At 27.8% G+C, this 21,278-nt stretch overlaps 3 protein-coding genes and 1 long non-coding RNA gene across 10 annotated transcripts; 2 read left to right on the top strand and 2 right to left on the bottom strand.

Annotated features, from left to right (window-relative positions):
• Positions 1–36: 36 nt before the first annotated feature.
• On the bottom strand, positions 37–4,751 carry fzy (cell division cycle 20 protein fzy). Of its 2 annotated transcripts, none has more exons than XM_089178539.1 (8): positions 4,628–4,751; positions 2,403–2,979; positions 2,170–2,303; positions 1,961–2,043; positions 1,479–1,770; positions 1,071–1,368; positions 659–975; positions 37–568 (listed from the first exon to the last, which is right to left on the bottom strand). In XM_089178539.1, exons 2-8 carry the CDS (start codon positions 2,513–2,515, stop codon positions 240–242), a joined length of 1,566 nt encoding a protein of 521 aa, XP_089034665.1. In that variant the 5' UTR covers positions 2,516–2,979; positions 4,628–4,751; the 3' UTR covers positions 37–239. The 2 variants fall into 2 exon arrangements, with proteins under 2 accessions (XP_089034665.1, XP_015188503.1); XM_015333017.2 differs by lacking the exon at positions 4,628–4,751 and adding an exon at positions 3,415–3,540.
• Positions 3,548–14,761, top strand: cdc14 (cell division cycle protein 14). Of its 5 annotated transcripts, XM_089178535.1 has the most exons (12): positions 3,548–4,468; positions 4,747–4,845; positions 5,038–5,303; positions 5,400–5,700; positions 5,780–6,149; positions 6,280–6,630; positions 6,715–6,849; positions 7,052–7,342; positions 8,458–8,555; positions 8,649–8,832; positions 14,434–14,541; positions 14,659–14,761. In XM_089178535.1, the coding sequence occupies exons 2-9, from the start codon at positions 4,797–4,799 to the stop codon at positions 8,549–8,551; spliced, it is 1,857 nt and encodes a 618-aa protein (XP_089034661.1). In that variant the 5' UTR covers positions 3,548–4,468; positions 4,747–4,796; the 3' UTR covers positions 8,552–8,555; positions 8,649–8,832; positions 14,434–14,541; positions 14,659–14,761. The 5 variants fall into 5 exon arrangements, with proteins under 5 accessions (XP_089034661.1, XP_089034664.1, XP_089034662.1 ...); XM_089178538.1 differs by lacking the exon at positions 8,458–8,555 and having other exon boundaries at positions 7,052–7,202; XM_089178536.1 differs by lacking the exon at positions 8,458–8,555 and having other exon boundaries at positions 8,709–8,832.
• LOC149030574 (baculoviral IAP repeat-containing protein 7-B) lies at positions 13,401–21,173 on the bottom strand. Of its 2 annotated transcripts, none has more exons than XM_089178540.1 (3): positions 20,846–21,173; positions 14,940–15,867; positions 13,401–14,842 (listed from the first exon to the last, which is right to left on the bottom strand). In XM_089178540.1, the coding sequence occupies exons 2-3, from the start codon at positions 15,738–15,740 to the stop codon at positions 14,438–14,440; spliced, it is 1,206 nt and encodes a 401-aa protein (XP_089034666.1). In that variant the 5' UTR covers positions 15,741–15,867; positions 20,846–21,173; the 3' UTR covers positions 13,401–14,437. The 2 variants fall into 2 exon arrangements, with proteins under 2 accessions (XP_089034666.1, XP_089034667.1); XM_089178541.1 differs by lacking the exon at positions 20,846–21,173 and adding an exon at positions 20,320–20,817.
• LOC149030575 (uncharacterized) lies at positions 15,874–20,041 on the top strand. Its single transcript, XR_016178598.1, has 2 exons — positions 15,874–17,651; positions 17,811–20,041. It is a non-coding gene; the product is annotated as an uncharacterized LOC149030575 (long non-coding RNA).
• Positions 21,174–21,278: the final 105 nt, after the last annotated feature.

The raw sequence follows: 21,278 nt of genomic DNA, 5'->3' as shown, positions 1-21,278 counted from the left end.
AAATAAAGTAGGATATTTAGAAAAGAAATAAAAACATAAAAATTCACAAGTTTTTATCATTTTCTTTCGTTCAAACAAAAACTTCTCTTATTCGAGTGTTCAGTTATTAATGCTGCAAGTCTGCCAAAATTGTAGATAAACAATGGTAAAAAAAATAGTACAGGGCATGAACAGTTAATGGGGATAATTGTACCTAATTAGAAAATATTTTCAATATCAAAAATATATAATATTTCCTTCTATCTAATCGATTGTTTTAATTTGGATGGTATAGATTTGATATCACTAAAATCTTTCTTCTTATGTGGATCAGGTAGAAAACATTTCCATAATCTCAATGTTTCATCAGCACCTGCACTAAGAACTGTAGTACCATCTGGAGACATTGCTAAATGTAATACGCGACTCGAATGTCCAGTTAATTCAGCAACTTTAGTCATTCCTGGATATTTCCATATTGTTAATTGATTTTGAGCATATCCATGACCAGAGATTATTTCTTTGTACGTCGAAGACCAAAGCAATGAGCATACTTGGGATTTTGTATCTACGCTATTCAAACAGGCTCCTATATTGAAAATAAAATTAATAAATTAGATGAAAATAATTTATGATATTCCAATTAACTTAGTAAACAAATCGAATTCTATATATTTACCTGTATTACAATTCCAAAATCTAATCATTCTATCTGCAGTACCACCACCACTAGCCAAAATATTATTTTGCCAAGGACACCATGCAAGTGCTTTCACTGCAGCTTGATGTTGATTCATTGAATAAATGGGTTGAGTTTGAGAATGATTGTGTCCTGAAACTACTGGCCATATATTAAGCACGTTATCATTGCCACCACTAGCTAAATATTTTCCATCCGGAGACCATTTCAAACCGCATACTTCTTGAGTGTGTGCACTTATACAGGATATTAAATGTTGACGTTGTCTGACATCATGATGTGCTATTTGTCCTCCTCTGAAAAAAGAAAAAAAGAAAAAATAAGAAAATATTAGATCTAATATCAAATAAACTTGATAAATTAAATATCTTTGAAATATTCATCAAATTACCTGCAACCACTTGATAAAATGTGAGAATTCCAAGCAAGTGAACCAACTCTTGCAGCATGACCATTCATTACACGTACTCTTTTAATTTCACTGCAATCCCATAATTCTGTATTACCTACTGTAGTTCCAACTGCTAAATATGGACCTTCCTGAATCCATGCTACAGAACATACGTAATCGTTGCTTTCTAATTCAAATAATTGAGCTATAGTGCCAGTTCCAGCATCCCATAAATATACACTATTACCCAAAGCTACAGCCAAAACATTACTTTCTGACCAATCAATAAGATTTAAATCTGCAAATAGAAATAACATAAATGTATAAAATATAAATCATCATCTATACATCTATAAATACAGGGTACAGGCACTTAATGCTATTGCATAAATTTAATTATATACTTACAATAGTCATCAATAATATCTGGTGCATCCAATATTCGATCAGGAGTTTGTGGAATATACCTTATGGAAGCTTTAACGCTAGCTGGTGTTTTTGTTTGACTATAAACAACTCTTAAAGGATTCTGATATCCTTCGGGTGGAGCTGGCGCTTTATTTTGATACGACAGAACTCTCATATTTTTAATATCACCACCATGTAAATTTTCTCCTATCAAACGTTGCATTTCCTTTTTCGAAGGACTTATGTTATCTCCTTTCTCACCATCCTGGTCCGTTTGTTGTTGTTGCTGAATCTTAATAAAAAAAAAAAAAAGAAAATAATTTAACTTATAGATTTTATTTTTAATTGAAATAAATTAGAAAAACATGTGATAAAGATTTTAATTCTTTTTCATATATATATATATATATAATGAAAAACGTAATTATTAAATTAAACATTAGCATCCTTGAAGAGTTGATTTATATAAAAAGGAAAAATACCTTATAATAGCCTAAATCAAAATTTGTTGTCGCTCTGTTAGGAATGAATCTATCTCCACCATTGGGTGTATTGATGTTACGACCTGATATCAATTTTAAAAATATATATAATAATTAATTTTCACAATAATAATAATAATAATAATAATAATAATAATAATAATAATAATAATAATAGAATAAAATTATCATTGAAAAGTCTTACACACCTGGAGATTTTTTATTTACTTTAGATGGTGTCTTTTTATTTTTGGAATCATTCTTTTTCGTTGGTGTCTTTCCAACAGTCGTATTCATAAAAGATCCAGACATAGCTTTGAGTGATGAGTTAATACTAATATTACTGTAAAAAATATAAATAACAATATGATAACAATCAAATATTTTATCTTAATTAAATAAAACTATAAGATAATTATAAAGGATCTGGCTGGTGCATTACCTTGTATTTGGAATATCTGATGATTTTCTTTGCCAACGTGGTACTGGTCCTTTTATAGCTTCGTCCATTCGAGTTATGCTATTTAATTCTTTCATATATTTTAAATTCGACATGATTATAATAAATTATTCGTGTAACAGTAATAATATTAATAATTATAAAATAAGTTTTACACTGAACAATTGTACGATCATTCACAAACAATTCGATAACGAGGCAAATCTTTTTTCAAATTTCTTTTACGAAAATAATGAAATTAAATGAAGTTACAAGGATAATTTTTGTTTATCAACGTAATTACTTTTTAAAAAAGAAACAATATAAAGTAATTATTACATTAAGTATAAAATAAATATATCTTTAACACAGTATTACTGAAGCATTCCTGAGTCTACTATACGTCATTTAAACGGACGAAACATCTGAATAACTTCGAGCGACCGTTGTAATTTTGAATTTAATTCGTGTTTCCTTCGATAAGAGGGCGCTTTTAATCCATTGATTACTTTTCAAGAGAATTTCTATCGATAATATTTTTATTATTTTTATTTAAATAAATATAATTATCCCATATAATCTGAAAAATAAATAGATTGCATAAATAATTAAAAATACATATTTAAAATTCAAACAAAATTTAATCTATTTAATTGTTTTATTTTAGGTACTCTGATTGGTCCGACGATAATTGAACCGACCAATCAATTTTGAACTACGATTCGCCATTTTGTTTCAGTTTAAAATATAATATGATCAAAAGTTCATCTTCTCGACGTACAAGATGAATAATTGGTATGAAATTTTAATATTAAAAGTGAAAATATATAAATATTTTGAAAAATTATTCTTATATTTATCATCTTAATAATTTTTTCTTGTATATTAATCAATATTTAAAAAAGAACAATGAAAAAACGAATGACCTAATAAAACAATTTTATATTGCAGGATAGAGAAAGAAAAATGATCTCACTGATAGAAATTAAAATGAATGGTAGGTAATGCAATATACCTTATTTCATGTTAACCTTACTTATATCGATTTTTCAATGTTTGTTATTAGTATATTACGCAGCTGATAAGAAGAAAGAGAAGGGTTAAAAGGGATCGAAATGGTAGTTCATGCGACGTGCGCCGTAGTAAGTTGGATCATCGCGTCATAGGTGTAGCAAAAGAGAGAGAGAGAGAGAAAGAGAAAGACGTAGAGACATGCAAAAAAAAAAGGTTGAAGGTCGTGATGGTGTTCGGCAAAAATTCTCTTATCAAGTTTTAAAAGCTTGCAAAGTTCATTCAAATTAATTTGAAAGATTTGCACTTATTCTTGCAACTTTCATTTTTATTCTTTTTTTCGTTCTCTCTTTCTCTATCTATCTATCTATCTATCTACCTATTTTGTGTATTTACATATTAATTACGTTTTTCTCTGTCTTTCTCATTGATTCAACCCCAAAGTAAATTTAAACGTTCTTCGAAAAGTCAAATTGAGTTTAACGCTGGATATTTCGATGTCTCCGTGTTCAAATCAGTTATCTTTTTTATTATTATTATTCAATTCTATCAATGATCTTTTATTAATAATTTTAAACGAAATATTAAGGTTATATTGGATAAATTCGAATACAGGCGCGTACAATTTAACATTCCATTGGTATTGTCAATTAAACGCCGCAAGGCTAACCAACATGGTGGCAGGGGAATCAAAAATCGTTCTTCCATCGTACGGTGGATAATGAGAGGACTTTATTATCAAGAAATTCGAAAAATCTCAAGTGACCTGACATATTATTTACCAAAGGACAACTACAATGCACGGTTAAATTATTTGTTCCGATTGGAAGGAGGGAAAGTTTAATAATGTCCAATGTACAAATAACGAAAAGAAAAGGTTAAACTGACTGCTACTGCTGCTGCTGCTGCTGCTGCTGCTGCTGCAAGAGAAAGAGAGAAAAATAAAAAGAGAAAGTAAGAAAGAAAGAGAGAGACAGACAGATAGTTAGACTTGGCAACGTAACAACTGATCAACCCGCCCCTTAAACTCAAGTTTGAATCTTTTAACGGTCACGCAAGTAAGTATCAAGCGTCTTTCTTGATTTATAATCTTACTTATCTTAGTTTCGTTGACGATCGTTTATTACTCTTATAATGGTGTATTGAAATCGTCATCGATGTTATTAGATTCATACTAATCTATATTAATATGCGTGGGTCGTTAAAATCCAGTTTACCTTTGATATCACCCACTCTAACCTTTTCCGCATGTTTACTCATACTTGGATGCTAGAATTAGTTAACATACTGTTGTTCTTTTTTTATTCTTCAATTAATTACGCATCTCATCGTACAGGTTCGTCCATACGCTATTTATTTTCTGGACGTTCAATTATCTTATTCAGGATGGAAGTTAATGACGGTGTCTTGGTTTGCGCTGCTGAAATTATTAAAGGTATCAATCAATGTTACTTTTATATTATTTTTATCTTAATTCATTTATTTTTAATATTTTTTTTCTTTTTTTATTAATTATTACTTTACGCGCTCCTTTTTGTATTATTTTTTTTTTTTTAATTACGTATCCTTTATTTATTGAATCTTATTATTTATGCTTTTAATTACTTACATTGTTATTTATGTTTAGATCGATTGTACTTTGCAACATTAGATACAACAGTGAAACCCAAAAGTACGACCAACACGCATTACTTCAGCATCGATGATGAATTAGTTTATGAGAATTTTTATGCTGACTTTGGTCCATTAAATTTGGCCATGTTGTATCAGTATTGTCAAAAAGTTAATAAAAAACTCAAAGCAGTGATACTGTGTAGAAAGAAAATTGTACATTATACTACAATGCATCCAGAAAAAAGAGTTAATGCTGCATTCCTAATAGGAAGTTACGCTGTAAGAACATAATCATGATAGTTTAGTATTATATATATCGTTAATATGTAAATATTATATATTCATAGTTATATAATTTCATTTGATTTATTTCAGATACTTTATTGCAAACGTACAGTGGAAGAAGTTTTTGATTGTTTGACCAATTGTCCCAACAGTCCACCATTTATAATGTTCCGTGATGCCTCGGTTGGTTCTCCATGTTATAAAATATCTTTATACGAGTGTTTAAGTGCTATCGATAAGTGCCATCGACTTGGTTTCTTCAATTTCAAAGATTTTCGTGTTAAGGAATATGAACATTTTGAAAGGGTTGAGAACGGTGATTTAAATTGGATTGTTCCGGGAAAGTTCATCGCTTTTTGTGGACCGCATGCTAAATCTAAAATTGAGAATGGTACATAATTAATAAAAATATATTCTATAATCTTTACATAGAAAATATAATCATTTTAAATACCAAATTTGATTTTCAGGGTATCCGTTGCATGCACCAGAATCATATTTCGATTATTTCAGACGTAATAATGTCTCTACAATTGTACGACTTAATACTAAAATCTATGATGCATCAAGTTTCACAGATGCTGGCTTCGAACACAAAGATCTTTTCTTCATGGATGGTTCAACACCAACAGATGCGATAATGCGTCAATTTCTAAAAATTTCTGAAAATGCTAGTGGTGCTGTAGCTGTACATTGCAAAGCAGGACTTGGTAGAACTGGTTCACTGATAGGCTGTTATATTATGAAACATTATCATTTAACTGCTCATGAAACAATAGCATGGATTAGAATATGCAGGCCAGGTTCTGTTATTGGACATCAACAGCAATGGCTAGAAAAGTGAATATTTTTTTACTGAAATGTTTTTATGACTCTTGGTATACGAAACAGTTGATGTTTTCATACATCAGATTTGTTAATAGTACATTTTCATTGGATTAAAGGTAACATTTTTTTTTTTATCCTTTAGAAAAGAAGCACTTCTTCACTCGTTGCTGAAAGAACCTCTACAATCTGATAATAGAAATCCAGTGCATAAATATGGTATATATTCAATAATGGGAAGACCTAAGACTTCATTTTTATTAAATCCGAACAATAATCGTGTCATACAAGATAATGTTTCTGGAATAATGCATAGAGTTGATGGAATCAAATTGGATGATTCTACTCCTATAGCAACTCTTAAAACAGCTAGTAGACATCCATCCTCGACGTTAACACAAGGTGACAAATTGAATCAAATTAAAGCTAAGAGAAGAAGGTTACGTATAAATCAATCTTCTCTGGGCACTCCTACTGGATCATCGACAGTTGTTCAGTAAGTATATTTATTTAAATATAAAATTGGATAATTATTTGTGTTATATAATGCTAACAAATATTTAATACAAATAATTATCAGTCCATATCTAGGACCATTACTACAAACTAGAAATCAAAAAGGAGCAGCTATAGCTACATTAGCTGGAAATAAAGAGAAAGGTCCTTTAAAAAGTTTACTTGCACGGTCGACAACAACAACGACAGTTGTCAAAAGGTCGGATTATCTGACTTTATTGTTATTCCCATTTATGTTATTTTATTATTATTTTTTAGATTACTTTATTCCCATGACTACCCTGTGCCTTGGAGATCCAAATAACACACTTCAAATAATATTAATATAGAAAATGCAATATTAATATATAAAAGTACTTTATAATAATTATATTTAAGTAATCTTTCTATATATTCTATAGAAATTGTAAAAATGGAGGTTGGCTGACAATCAACAACAGCTACGATCCATCAACCCGCCGAGTTAGAACTAAACCAACAACACAGATTCATAGTATCAACAACAATACAACTACTACACCTTCTTTATCTATATCCAAACCGGTAACTAAGGCGAGTATAAGAAGTTCGTGCATATCAGAGGCCCGTGCTACAAACTCGTCTACAAATCATTCAGTTGCACAACCACAACCAGGCATGAATATGATTCTTAGGTCAGCAGACCGTGTTACCCGCTATCATTCTCTAAGGCAGTAAGTTTCAATTAACTGTTACTTTCCAAAATTATTACAAAGTAATAGTTTTATACTTTTTCTATTTTCTACTTTGTTGGATATCTTCGTGTCTCTTGACGAGATGCATCAGGAATCCTTTTTATTTCTTATTCGTTTTCAAACTTTTACTTATGCTTGCTTACTTTATCATTCCCTTCATGCATTTAATATTCTGCTTTCATTTACTAACAAGAACTACTATCCAATATTAAAAAGCATGCATTTAAAAAATATACATACAATATACTGTGTATAGCTAGCTTATAGTTGCAGTGAATTTTTTGTTATTTAGTTTCAGAATTATTCCATTTATAATCAGTCTATTTTCACGAAGAAAAATTGAAAAGGAAAAAATGTAGGAAATCAAAATAAAAAGAGAAAGGCAAAAAAAAAGAAAAAGAAAAAAAGCACAATAAAAAAAAAAAAAAAAAAAGATGATAAAATAAACAATTTATACAATTAAATCAAACGAAGTAAATAAATAATTGATCAAAGTTAAATGATATTTCTAAATGCATATAATATTTTTAAGTATTTTACAATAATAATACAGTATTAATGTGCTATCTATCACCCTTATGCAATTTGTATAATTATGACAGTGGCTCGAGAAATTTGAGAAATTTATTTTATATTATAAAAAATCATAAAATTCATTTGTCTAATTTTTCAACTAAGTCTATTGTTATAATTATCAGCACAATTATTTATATAATATAAAAAGAAAAGAGAAAAGTTATTTTTTTTTTTTATACAATTACAATAATCCAAAATATATCATTGATATCAATCAATAGAACACAACACACACACACATACATACATACATACAACATGCACAAAACATTAATGCTTCCTGCAGTATGTGTATTGTTTTCATTTTTATGTTGGCATATGGAGTATAACGCTTTTGTTTCACGATATTACTTAAGGGTCTGGACAAATGACAAATTTGGACGATTATATTGATAATCAAAATTATGTACAATGTTCATTCTATATATATATATATATATATATACATTTATGTTGCATAAAAATGTATGCACTTTACAACATTACTTATGAATGTCATATTCATGTATCATCTACAGTTCATTTGCAATCGATAGACTTGTGGACTTGAAATATATCCTTACGTACATTACTTTGATGGATTATACTTATATACATTTGACCAGGCCTTAATATGGTATGTATGCAAAATAAATTTACCGCTTATGCATGAAATAGCAGCAGTGGAGGTGGCTAACAAACCGATCCCATCAATTTCTATGACTTGCAGTGCGCGCACGACAAAAAGTTGTAAAACTGCATTTATCAGATGACTAACCGATATTCTCAGTGGCGTGGGGGAGGACAATCCAGTAACCCGAGCATCCCATCAGCGTCGAAGATCTCATCGCTTAAACCCCATCATTCAATAAATGCACTTCAATGATCTTTCAAATTTGTATAAACGAATGCAGGTTAGATAGATTCTTTTATTATCGAGAAAAAATTCCATATATATATATATATATTTTCTTTTTTTTTTTTGGTTCTTCTTTTAATAAAAAAAAAAAAAAAAAAGAAAGTATTTATCACTAGTTACACTAAAAATATATATTAAAATTCTTTAAAGGGTTGGTGTATTATCATCATTAAAGTGTTGGTGATAAAAATTTATCTAATTTTACTTTTTTCTTTTTTTTTTAATCGTTCTTTTTTCAATTTGTGTAAAACGTTGAACGTTCGTGTTAAAAGAAAAAAGAAAAGAAAAGAAAAAAAAATGATCATTTTTATCATCATCATCATCATCATGATCTCTTTTTTTTTTTTTTTTTCTATTAAAATCTTCTGCTGGTCAGACAAAAAGAAAATCTAACAAATATATATATATACTTACACAAAATTGTGTTGATTTTCTAATTGATTAATTGTCTAATTGAATTGTTATTTCTTCAATCAATCAAATCATTATATTTAAATTGAATTTTATCTTTGTTTCTCGATGATTTCATGATAAATTTTAAGAATCTTATTACCGAGTTCTTTATCTCAAGATAAATATTGAAACTTATGTTTGAATTTTAAAATGACTATTTATCTATTCATTGAAATGCAAAAGTTTTGTATATCTCGATGCATTATATTATATCACACATATATATATATATATATATATATATATATATATAACTTTCGCATAATCATACTGTAAATAATAATTAAAAACAATCTAAGTCCTTAGATAGATTGGATATTTTTCTTAAATGTGTTTTTTCATCGCTTTTTGAGCTCGGTAAATGGCATTGGGGGACAAAAATTTTGCAATTATACACAGTGCACACATACCTTATATATATATATATATATATATATATATAGAACTAGTTTATATGTTATTAACAAAGTATATATATATATATATATATATATATATATAATTGTCTTTCAATGTATTAAAGAAAAAGAACATTGAAAACAATATTGTATAGATATAATAATTATATCGTTTTTTTTTTGCCAGCAATGCATGTGTACGTGGTACACGTTATGGCAAAAAGAACAAAATTGTATGTATCATAACATCGTTGTAATTTTAAATCTAATAGAAGACACACAACAAAAAAAAAAGAAAAAAAACTTACTAGAAGTTATAGTTATTTTCAAAAATTATATTACACTTCGTATTAACACTTGTTATAATATTATAATAATGTATGTATATATATATATATAGGTATAGTCATTGAAAATCTAGATTTAAGTAGGACCACGTTAATCCTTTGCAATTGTAAATGAATATTTCATCGATCATTTATTATTCATACACATTGTATTATGCGAATATCGCATTATTATAATGTAATATGAGAAAATTAATGAATTTAAAATTAATTATAATATAATAGGACAAATATTATTACGATTGCAAAGGTTTAAAAAAATAAAAAATAAATAAATAAATAAATAAACAACAAGAGAAATTATAAATTTTCAAAATGCTACACATGGCTTCATCGTGATACAAACATTATTTTCAAATCTATTGATCGTATAAAAATTATATTATTGTATTAACAATCTTTCATGCAAATCCTTCATTCAGGTTTCTTTCTTTTCTTTTTTTTTTTTTTTTTACACTTTTGTAACAACATTAACTTAAAAACATATCGTGAGAAAAATATATAATTATTAACAATCTGAGAAAAAGTCAATATTTAAAATACTAATATGTAAAATATTGTCTGTTATTATTATTATTATTATTATTATTATTATTATTAAGTAAAATATTTAGACAAGGATTTAAATAGCAACAATTACAAATCTAGTCTAATATATACAATTGCAAAAATATATCTCTTATATTGTACACATATCAAAAGATTTGAAAATAATAGGAAAAAAAAAGAGATTTCTAATCGTGATGTAGCAATGTGTAGAATGTGTATATAAAATTATTTAAAATAAGTACAACACCAATGTTATAAGCTGTTTACCAATTATGGATTAACATTTTTGCAATACCTTTTAATTACATTTTTTTTTTTTTTTCAAAGATATCCAATAATTGAATAAATTTTGTTTGGTTTTTATATTAAAATAATATTCAAACAAATTATTCTCTATGTGTTTTGTATTCCTTTTTTTTGTTTTTTTTTTTTTCAATTAAATTACATAATCCATCATAAGCAGCTTATACATTTTGCGATATCACAAAAGATGAAATTTTATATAATTCGCTATGCGAAGACACAATATTGTAATATTTATACATCATGGTTGTTTCTAACAACTTAGTCAAATAATGTTCTTTGCTCTTAGATGATGCACAGAAATATTTTACTGTGGAAAATCCACAGGAAATGATTCTAAGGAATTGCATAAATTTACATTAAGTAATATGGAATAACAAATGGAATACCATTTCCAAATATATTACAGTATGATGATGATTCATGTGAATTGAAAGATTAGTTTCGCATGTAATTACAATCCACGTATATTATTTCTATGAGGTTGAAAATATTTCTGTAATTCACACTTAAAACAAACAAACAAAAAAATATATAAAATGAAATAAAATAAAATCAACAAAAAAAAAAAAAAACAAACAAGAAATAATAATAATAATAGTGATGTAGTAATTATTAGTAGCGTATATACCACACACACAGACACAAAAATAATCCTGTTTTCCATTAACACTTTTTAAATAAAACTAATGTTTCTAATAATAACAAATACACGGATGCTTTTGATGTATATGCGTATATCACGTGTACCAAAACAAAACAAAAGAAAAATTTGTTACATGTATAAATTTTTATGCAGATGCAATAAGAGGAAGCATTTAAAAAAAAAAAAAAAAAAAAAAAAAGAATAACAAATATTGCTTACACAGATAATAATTGTGATTTTGACGTATGACAAAAGCAAACTATTTTAGTAATACAATGTAATCAATGTGTCATAGTTGATCCTAGTAAAATAGGATTTTAGAAAAGAAAATGAAAATGTTTTATAGATTTTCAAATATTTGCTGAGAGTTGTGTAGATATATATATATATATATATATGAATTTACTTTTCTTTTATTTCTAACAAATAATTTATTTCATAATTAGAAATTAATTGTTTTTTTTTTCTAGCTCGAAAAGAAAATTACTTTGTGGTTTTTTTTTTTTTTTTTTTTTTTTATTACTTTTGTAAGGTAAAAAAGGATTTATAAATGAATATAAAAAAAAAAAAATTGTTAAGGCCTAAAAAGTATGGTATAGAATTATTATTACTATAATAAAACATTTTTATTAAATGTGGTTACGAATTGAACGTTAAAAAAAAAAAAAAACAAAAAAAAACAAACAAAAAAAGACAAAAACAAAAACTCTTCTTTTAAGCAAATACTTTACTAGAAATAATCTAACGCACTATGGGTTGTGTTGTATAAAAGTAACATTTATGATTGGTTATTAATATTTATTTGTAATTGTAGATTAATTTAGCTGTATGAAAAAAAAAAAACAAACAAACAAACAAGAAAATTAAAAGAAGAAAAAAAAAAACAAAGTTTATTTAAAAGTAATTCGTTGCGATAACTGTGATATAATAAGCACACACTTTTAATCTTTCTATTGAAAGGTTTGGCCATTTTTAAACTATAAGATATTAATAAATGTGTCTCAAAACAAACAAAAAAAGGCCTCCCTTTTTATACATTTGTTGTTAGAAAAAGAACACACACACACACATCACATATTACTAACAACACACACGACTAATTATTGAATTTTTTCACTTTTCTATGTAATGTTACATTTGTCTTGTTTAATATTCAATATAAATTAATTATGTTAATATATGATGTGTTATGATTCAAATGTAATGTTACATTCGGAGAAAAAGAAGTAGAAAATTCTATTGAAATAATTATTAAATGTGTGTACAATTGAATAATGCACTTTTGAAAAATATCTTTATTCGCTGTTAAGCTTATGTTAAAGTTTAGCATATCGGTATAATTAATTAATAATAAGATAAAGTATTATTTAACTATATATACATACTAGGAACTTCTTTTTATAATTACTATCAATGTTTCATGTGCTTTATATATATATATATAAATAATATATATATATATATATTAATGACACCTAGTGAACTTTATATTGCGTTATACACCTAATAAAGACTATGTATTTTACTTACATTATGCGAGTCCTGAATGATTGTATCCAAATGACCACAATCCCATAAGAAATATTACATAAAGTAGCATTCAAAAAAGTTAACACGTTAAATCCCATGTCCCCTGTCCTTATGGATCAATCTTAATCAATATTGGATCAATATTAGATTTGTCATCTAAACTACTGTTGGTAACTAACAAATCATCATACTTTAATTAAACAGAAAGTTGAAGAAAAAAAATAAAAAAAAGAGGCTTAACACTTAACAATTTTAAATTCAATCTACTAGGAATCGTGTTGGGGGAGCATAAGGGAAATAGGGAATAGTTCAATTGAATAAAAATGTACACACATAGTTTGTTTTAATTGAATTCCTAAAATTTATTAATTTGTTTTCAATCTATCATCCATAATACGTATCCGATCATATAAAATATAATTACAAGCTCTTAATACGACGATACGTTTGTTTGTTGTATCACATTTAAGTGGCGGCGACGACAACGACAATGATGATGATGATGATAATGATGATAATGATAATGACAATGTTGATGATGATGAATGATGATGAATGATGATAATAATTTGAATATAATTTTGAAGGAAATATATTAATATGACCTATATTACAATGTATTTTAATGAAAGTTCGAATATATATATATATATACCTAATTTAAATCGCGCGCGTCAAAAAGATTATACAAATTTTTATTTGGCGTTTTTTTTTTCTTCTTCTTTCTTTCTTCTTCTTCTTCTTCTCTACACAATTTGTAATTTTTCGCTTGAGATCATCTATTATTTGTATATTTCTATATGGTTGCTTTTTTATTTATTTATTTATATATATATATATATAACGTTGGAAATTGTAAAATACCTAATATACTTTACATAAATATTACAAAAACTAGTGATTTTGTTACAACAATTCTGTATGATTTTTATAAACTATTCACATAAGGCAGGGATGTGCGAATAAGTGCGTGAATCGAGCTGAGACAAATGTATAATAATGCGATAGATATACATTAATTATTTCTTTTCTTTTCTTTTCTTTCTTCGTTAAACAACACATTTAGCAAAATAAACTAGAATATATTCTGCTTTATGAAATTGTTTATGTCGTGTTAAAGAAAACATAGATTTAACAAAAAAGAAAGAAAGAAAGAGAAATACAGAGAATTTCTCTTTGTTGTTTTTTTTTGTTTTTTTTTTGTTTTTGTTTTTTATAATATTGCAACAGTATAAAGAATGCTTATCTCTAAGCAAATGTGACCACATATTGCAGAATATATATATAATACATATTAAATGTAAAATATTCAATGAATGTCATATTCAATGAATAATAACATTTATATATTTTATTGAATGTATGTACAGAAATTTAAGAAAGGAAGGCCCTAACTTTCATAGCTACGGGAACTCTACATACAGCGCAATTTGTCATTTCTGGAACGCAATTAACGCAGGCAACCATATGTCCACAAGGTAAGAAAACAACACCTAACTCTCCATTATAACAAATCTTACATATTCTAGCATCATCTGATTTGCTGCAGTGTGCTTCAGAAATGTTCATATCTTTACATTCCTTAACTTCCGCAGATGTAGATGATGCAGAAGAACCTTTCACCTCAACAACTTTACTCGGTCCAGGTGTATTCTCCGCTTGAATACTCTGATTACGCTCTAATGATGATGATGTTGTTGATGGTGATGATGATGAAGATGATGTTGATAATGGTTCAATTGTTTTAATAATAGAAGGTAAGCTCATGTGCAATGTATCCTGGAAAAGAAAAAATCAAACAAACGAATATGATTAATAATCAAATCTTAAATAGAAAAAATGATTGATAATTTTTTGTAAATATGATTATACTTACTATTGGAGAAAGTGGCGGTGACAGAAGTTGACCCGTAACTTTGTTTACGTATTCCTGTCCCTTTACCATTAAAAGATAGGTACATTGTGGGAACCATTTGGCGTGTTCCTCCCATGGATCATCTTCATTTTCCCAATCTTTTAATCCTCCTCCACAATGATAGCAAAGAGTTTGATCACCATTTCCAGTATAATAATATCCAGCTTGGGCAAGAGCTTCTTTAGAATGGGGCAATGCTCTTGGCCATGAATCGAACGTTTTTAATCTCGCATCGTAACTGGCAAATTCAGCATGCAATGGTCCCTTCATACGTCCTAAGCCCAATGAATGTAATTTATCAGTACTTAAAAGTTGTAACTCCATCGTTAGAGTATCATTTTCGGCAACATGATGATATATTCCACAAACATCTATGCTACTCCTTAATTGTGGTATAGTATTTGCATCTGCTCCTAACGGAATATTCCCGCAAGGTTGCTTTTTAATAAATCTGCACCTATTCGACCAACGTTCATGATCTTCCATCGGATCATCGTTTTCTGCCCATTGACATATCTCTATGTTACATTCAAAACATTTAACTTTGTCTCCTTCGCCAAGATAATAAAAGCCAGCCTCGGCTAATTTCTCTGGTTTTAGATAAGACACCGGCCAGTTACGAAAACTTTTTAATCTTTCGGATTCAAAACGATAAGTCGCATTATCTACTTCATCTGTAGATTTCAAAGTTGGTGTTGAAGATAAACCAACAATATCAGAATCCCTTAAAGTTTGATGCAAATGTTCAATAATGTCTGTCATTTTGATATTATTATTAATATTAATAATATTATTATTATTATTAATACACTAGTTCTTCTTCTTCTTCTTCTTCTTGTTTCTTTTCTTAAAACTTTCTTACGTTAATTTATTTGTCTTTATTTCAAGTCTGTAATGAAAAGAAAAACCCACAAGATGATCAGATGTTAATTCAAACGGTTAATTGACAATAGAATTAAAACTGATATTGCGAGTTTAATTTGTTTCTTTCTTATTTCAATACACTAACAATATGATACAAATATGCACGTTTAGTTAAACGAACACAACTGTTGTACTTAATTGTAAGAAAATTTACATATATATATATATATATATATATATACGTTATATTACAATTTCGAGATACGAGAGACACAGAAGTTGCCTCTACGAAATGTTCTCGAGAACTGAATGATGCTAGAGTAACGACGCTCGTATTTCTCCCTTCCCAAATGCCCTTCTCCTTCATTTATCAATAGGAACGCAGCATTCCTTGAATCACCCCGCCCTTTTCCCTTTGATCCCGAACCTTGCCCGAACTTTGTCCGAACCTTCCCCCGGACTTTTTTTTTTAGACCTCCTACCAATTTTATGACTGATCCCCTCGATACCTGAATAAATTTTTCAAATTCCTCACATTCCTTTTCCTTTTCTTTTCCTTTTCTTTTTTTTTTTAGAGAACTTTTCTAGAATTTTCTTTTTCTTTCTCTTTATTTAAAAAAAAAAAACCAAATATATCCTCACGTCCTCGTAATTCAATTTTTAATATTTCATTCAGAATAATATAAATTAAGTTATGATTTATTCTTTAAAGTTTGTTCTCGTTTACATATTTTACTACAAATTGTAGACCAGTTTTGTGTGTGTGTGTGTGTGTGTGTATAGTTCATTCATAAAAAAAAAAATATAATGCAGTTGTCAAGTTGATTCATAAATTAACATGTTCAATGAAGAAAGGAAATTTTGTAGGTAGGTTACGTTTGATGCATCTATTACGTCTTTGAACCTTCCGAAGTTCCATAAATAATAAACTATGCTCTCAATGGGCATAGTTGTAAGATTTGAAATTGAGGATGGATACACGTCTTAAATTTCATGGTCAAGAATGATGAATGAAAAGTAGTAATGTTGAGAACCCCTTTATGTTATGCCAATGCATTTATCGATCTCTTTCTCTTTTTCTTTTCTTTTCTTTTCTTGCACTTACAACGTTTTTGCTTTGTGTGTGCAAAAGATGGTGTGAAAATTTTTTCTTATTTCACAATGAAAGAAATATATATACGTGTCAAATACACAAAAGTCACATTTTAAGTTAAGAATGGAAAAACCTCAGAATTATCCCACACAACAATAATGGCGCCTTGGCGCCTAAAAACTTATAGAATGGCATACAATGAACAAAAACCTAACGCCCACACAACCGATACACATCAAGATTGAATCAATAGATAAATAATCCGTGAAAAAATGTTCTACACACACACACGTAAATACTATTCAATCTTACAATTTACAAATATTTCATTCATAAAAATGGAAGATTTTAAAATAGTATAAAATAAAGTTAACCTAAAATTAATGTCAACTTTATTTATTTATTTATTTGTTTATTTATTTATTTATTTATCGTATCATATTGTATGTTATCTTTTTTCAATTATATTCAAATATACATATTTAAAAGAAATAATGCAGCTTCTTCATATACGTGTATGAAAACCCTAAGAAGCGTGCAACGTTGCCACGTTCAAGAACCGTTCCACATTCCTTCATTGTTAAGCTTACTTTGAACGTGGCACATCCATTGGAATGAATGCAATATCACGTAGTAATATATATATATATATACCTTTAAAAAAAAGCTTTACTATTTACTACAAATTGCATTAATATGTTTAAAACTAATCCGAGGTATGTTGTAAAACAAATTTTGACAAATCATCTACTTTGTTAAGTACAAATTTGATTATTATATTATATTTAAAATAATTACAATTATCTTTGTATATTTAATAACCTAAAATTATTTAAATCAAACTTACTAATGTTAAATTAAATGTTTCATTTCAGTTTGTTTATAATGTGACAACGTTTGAACTCTGTGAGTTTAGGATTTTTCATTTCAATGGTGAAAGAAGAATTTTTCATTGTTTATGAAAGAAAAAAATAAGATATAAACTATGCATACATGAGATTAAATATTGTAACTTGGATTAACAATTGGAATTTATATTCTTTAGTGCAAAGTTCATTTGTGAAGAGTTTTAAAGAGAGAAATATTCAGTCGTGACTCAAGTTGAAATATTCTTTTCTCTCTCTCTCTCTCTCTCTCTTTCTTGCTGGGTGTCGTAAATTCCTGTGTGGTGAGATAAAAACTAAGGACAGGATATTATAAACAGAATGGAGTGAGTGTACGAGCGAGAAAGAGAAATGACGTTATACTTTTTTATATATACACATGGATAATAACACAACACAACACAACACAACATTTTATTGCACAGGAAATTGTTGTTTTATTCGTGAAAAGTGATACAGGAAAAAAAAAAGAAAAAGAACGAGTATCAAATTTAATTTATATAGAGATAAGGGGAGCAGAGCAGTATCAATAAAAAAATAAAATAATAATTCCAAAATAATCGTAGTTTTATCTAGAAGAAGAAAAAAAAAAAAAGAGAGATATTTAGATAAACTTGGAGAGATTTCTCTTTGATTGAAAAATTCTAAGGAACTTTTGAAATTATAGGACCACACAACGAAAGAAAAATAAAAAAATAAAAAAATAAAAAAGAAAAAACTGTACTCCTCTCCATTGTATATTACAAAGGCCATTGTGTTGTTATACAAAAGAAAAAAAAAAAGGGATAGTAATAAAAAAAAAAAGGGGATAATAATAAAAACATAGGGATAATAATAATAAAAAAAGGGATAATAATAAAAAAAAAAGGGATAGTAATAAAAAAGGAAATAAAATTGATGTTCCTTTGAAATTTTTCCATGGTTGTTTCGTTCGTTCGTTCGTTCGTTCGGTCTTTCGTTCGGTCTTTCGTTACGTTCTCTGTCTACTATCTCTGTCACTCCCCTTCCATTCATGATTATTTTGTTGAACATACGGCAACATTGCTTCAAGTGTGGGAGTGCAACGGAAGTTAGTTAAAGAACTGTGAGACAACATGAGAGAGAGAGAGAGAGAGAGAGAGAGAGAAAGATAGTGATGGTGGCCCTACACCGTCATCATTCCGCCTCTTTATATATTTTCTCTATGACCCAACAACTACCTGAGTGTACCCTTTTTTCCATCTTTACTATCTTTTCCATTTTTCCTTTTTTTTTTCTTTTCATCTTTTTTGAATGAACTACTACTATAAAGTACTACTTTTCTGTCACTTTAAATTCATTCAATTTATCAATGATCGATCTTTAAAATATTCGTGTGTGGTCTGTGAAATTTTTCTAATATGACACATAGAAATTATCTTCTTTTTTTTTTTTCATTGAAATTTTTTCTTTAAATTAAAAATAATAACAAAATAAGTAATATTTTTTTAAACTAATCAAATCGCAACCTTTGTTTTGTATTCTTTTAGTCAAACTTTTTATTTGGATATATATATATATATATATATATATATATATATATATATACATGGGGGGACATAGGTCGATTTTATAATCATCAAAAAATTGTTTACAGCCTTTTTTATTTTTTTTTATTTTTCTTTTACTTATCGATTAAATTTTATCACCGTTCAAATGTTATTCAATCGAATGGTATTTTTATTTTTAAATTAAGATTGTTAAAAATTCATTTGGAAACCTGATATTCAACAACGAATCACGTGATCCAATATCGATTACTGAATGCTTATCTAGATATAAACAATGAATCAATGGATATACAAAGAAAGAAAAAGAAAATAATTTAATATTACTGAATCAATTTCTCTATAAATAGTAATTGATAAAATAAAAAAAAATAAATTAAAATAAAAGAAATAATGTTTAAAACGCGTTGTTGTAATTTGTTAGTAAAATAAATTCATTTTATTATTATTATTATTATTATTATTATTAATAATACATGTCAAAGAAAAATTGGAATTTGAAAAAGGGCGGGTAAACAACAATTAACTCCGTGAGTCAAAAAAAAGAAACAAAAAATTGATTTTACCAAAAGAGTTAGAAAAATTAATTAAGAAAAATTGAAATAAAGATAATAACGAGAATTGTCAATGTTCTTGCAAATGAATGAAACATATGGAACGTAAATAAAATACTTAAAAAGGATAAAAAAAGAAAAAGGAAAGCAAATCTCTTGGGACGCGCTTGCCAACAGGATCTATGAATAGCAAAATAAAATAATAGATTAAATGTTATGGATAAAATTTGATATCAAATATAAACAACAACAACAACAAATTGATATAATATTATATAACACAAAGAATCTAAAGAAAGAAAATAAAGAAGAAGAAGGTAAAACACGATCGATTCTCATGAAAAGAACGTAAGTCGTATGCGTCGTCGTCGTTGTCATAGTCGTCGTCGTCATGAAATTAGAAACAAAAGCAATACATACGTGAAGATCTTTTTTTATGAATCCTCAAGCTTCCTTTATTCACATTATTGATCAATGAAATATTCAATAGAAATCTTGTTCTTAATACTTCAAACTTAAATATGTTTATTAAAGAGCGTTGTTTTCAAAAGCGTTGTTAATATAAAGTTGAGAATCCGTCGACTAGGCGTCGATACTTTACGAAAACGGCCACGTTCTCTTTCCTTCTCCTTCTATCTCTCTCTCACTCACTCACTCACTCACTCACTCGCTCATTCTCTCTCTCTCTCTCCCTCTCTTTTTCTATTTATATATATGTATACACGATATACGTATCTCTCTCTCTCTCTCTCTCTCTCTTTCTTTTCCTCGGTTATCTCTGTCTTTATCTTTCTCCCATTATTTTTTCTTTATTTCTTTTTACTACAAACCAATAATGGTCAAAAATGATAACGCGTAGTCACACATACACTCCTTTGTAGGATATAGATTTGATCAATGAAATCTAAAGATATAGTATAATGTAGTAAGAATAAGTAAAACATACCATTAATATCAGAAACGAGGGAAAATTACTTGAAGAGGAAGTTACGTATAGTACAGCCACACCGAGAATGGATAAGGGACGATACAGGGACGTGGGGGACGTTAAGCTTGCTCCACCTATCCCCACTTTTCATGCTCTCTCTCTCTCTCTCTTCCTCTCTCTCTGTCTATCTCTATCTCTCTCTGTCTTACTTTATCTTTTTCTCTACTTCTTTTATCTCTTTATAAATATTACACATACTACAATCTTTGTAACCTAGTCATTTTTTTTCTGTTTCATGTTGTTTTTTTTTTTTAGATAACTCATACTTTACAATCTGTCCTTTCCAGGGCATTTGGTCGATTTCATTGACCAGTATAGATGCATAGGCGCATGACTTCAAATTAAAGATGGACGCACTTATTTCATGGCCATTTATAGATTACGCCAATGT

The sequence above is a fragment of the Polistes dominula genome, unplaced genomic scaffold (assembly GCF_049000335.1).
Source record: "Polistes dominula isolate Pdom_NZ unplaced genomic scaffold, Pdom_raw_medaka contig_11, whole genome shotgun sequence".
In the NCBI taxonomy this organism is placed as follows: Eukaryota; Metazoa; Arthropoda; class Insecta; order Hymenoptera; family Vespidae; genus Polistes; species Polistes dominula.
The sequence above is the reverse complement of the archived record's forward strand: the minus strand, read 5'-3'. Positions and strand labels throughout refer to the sequence as shown.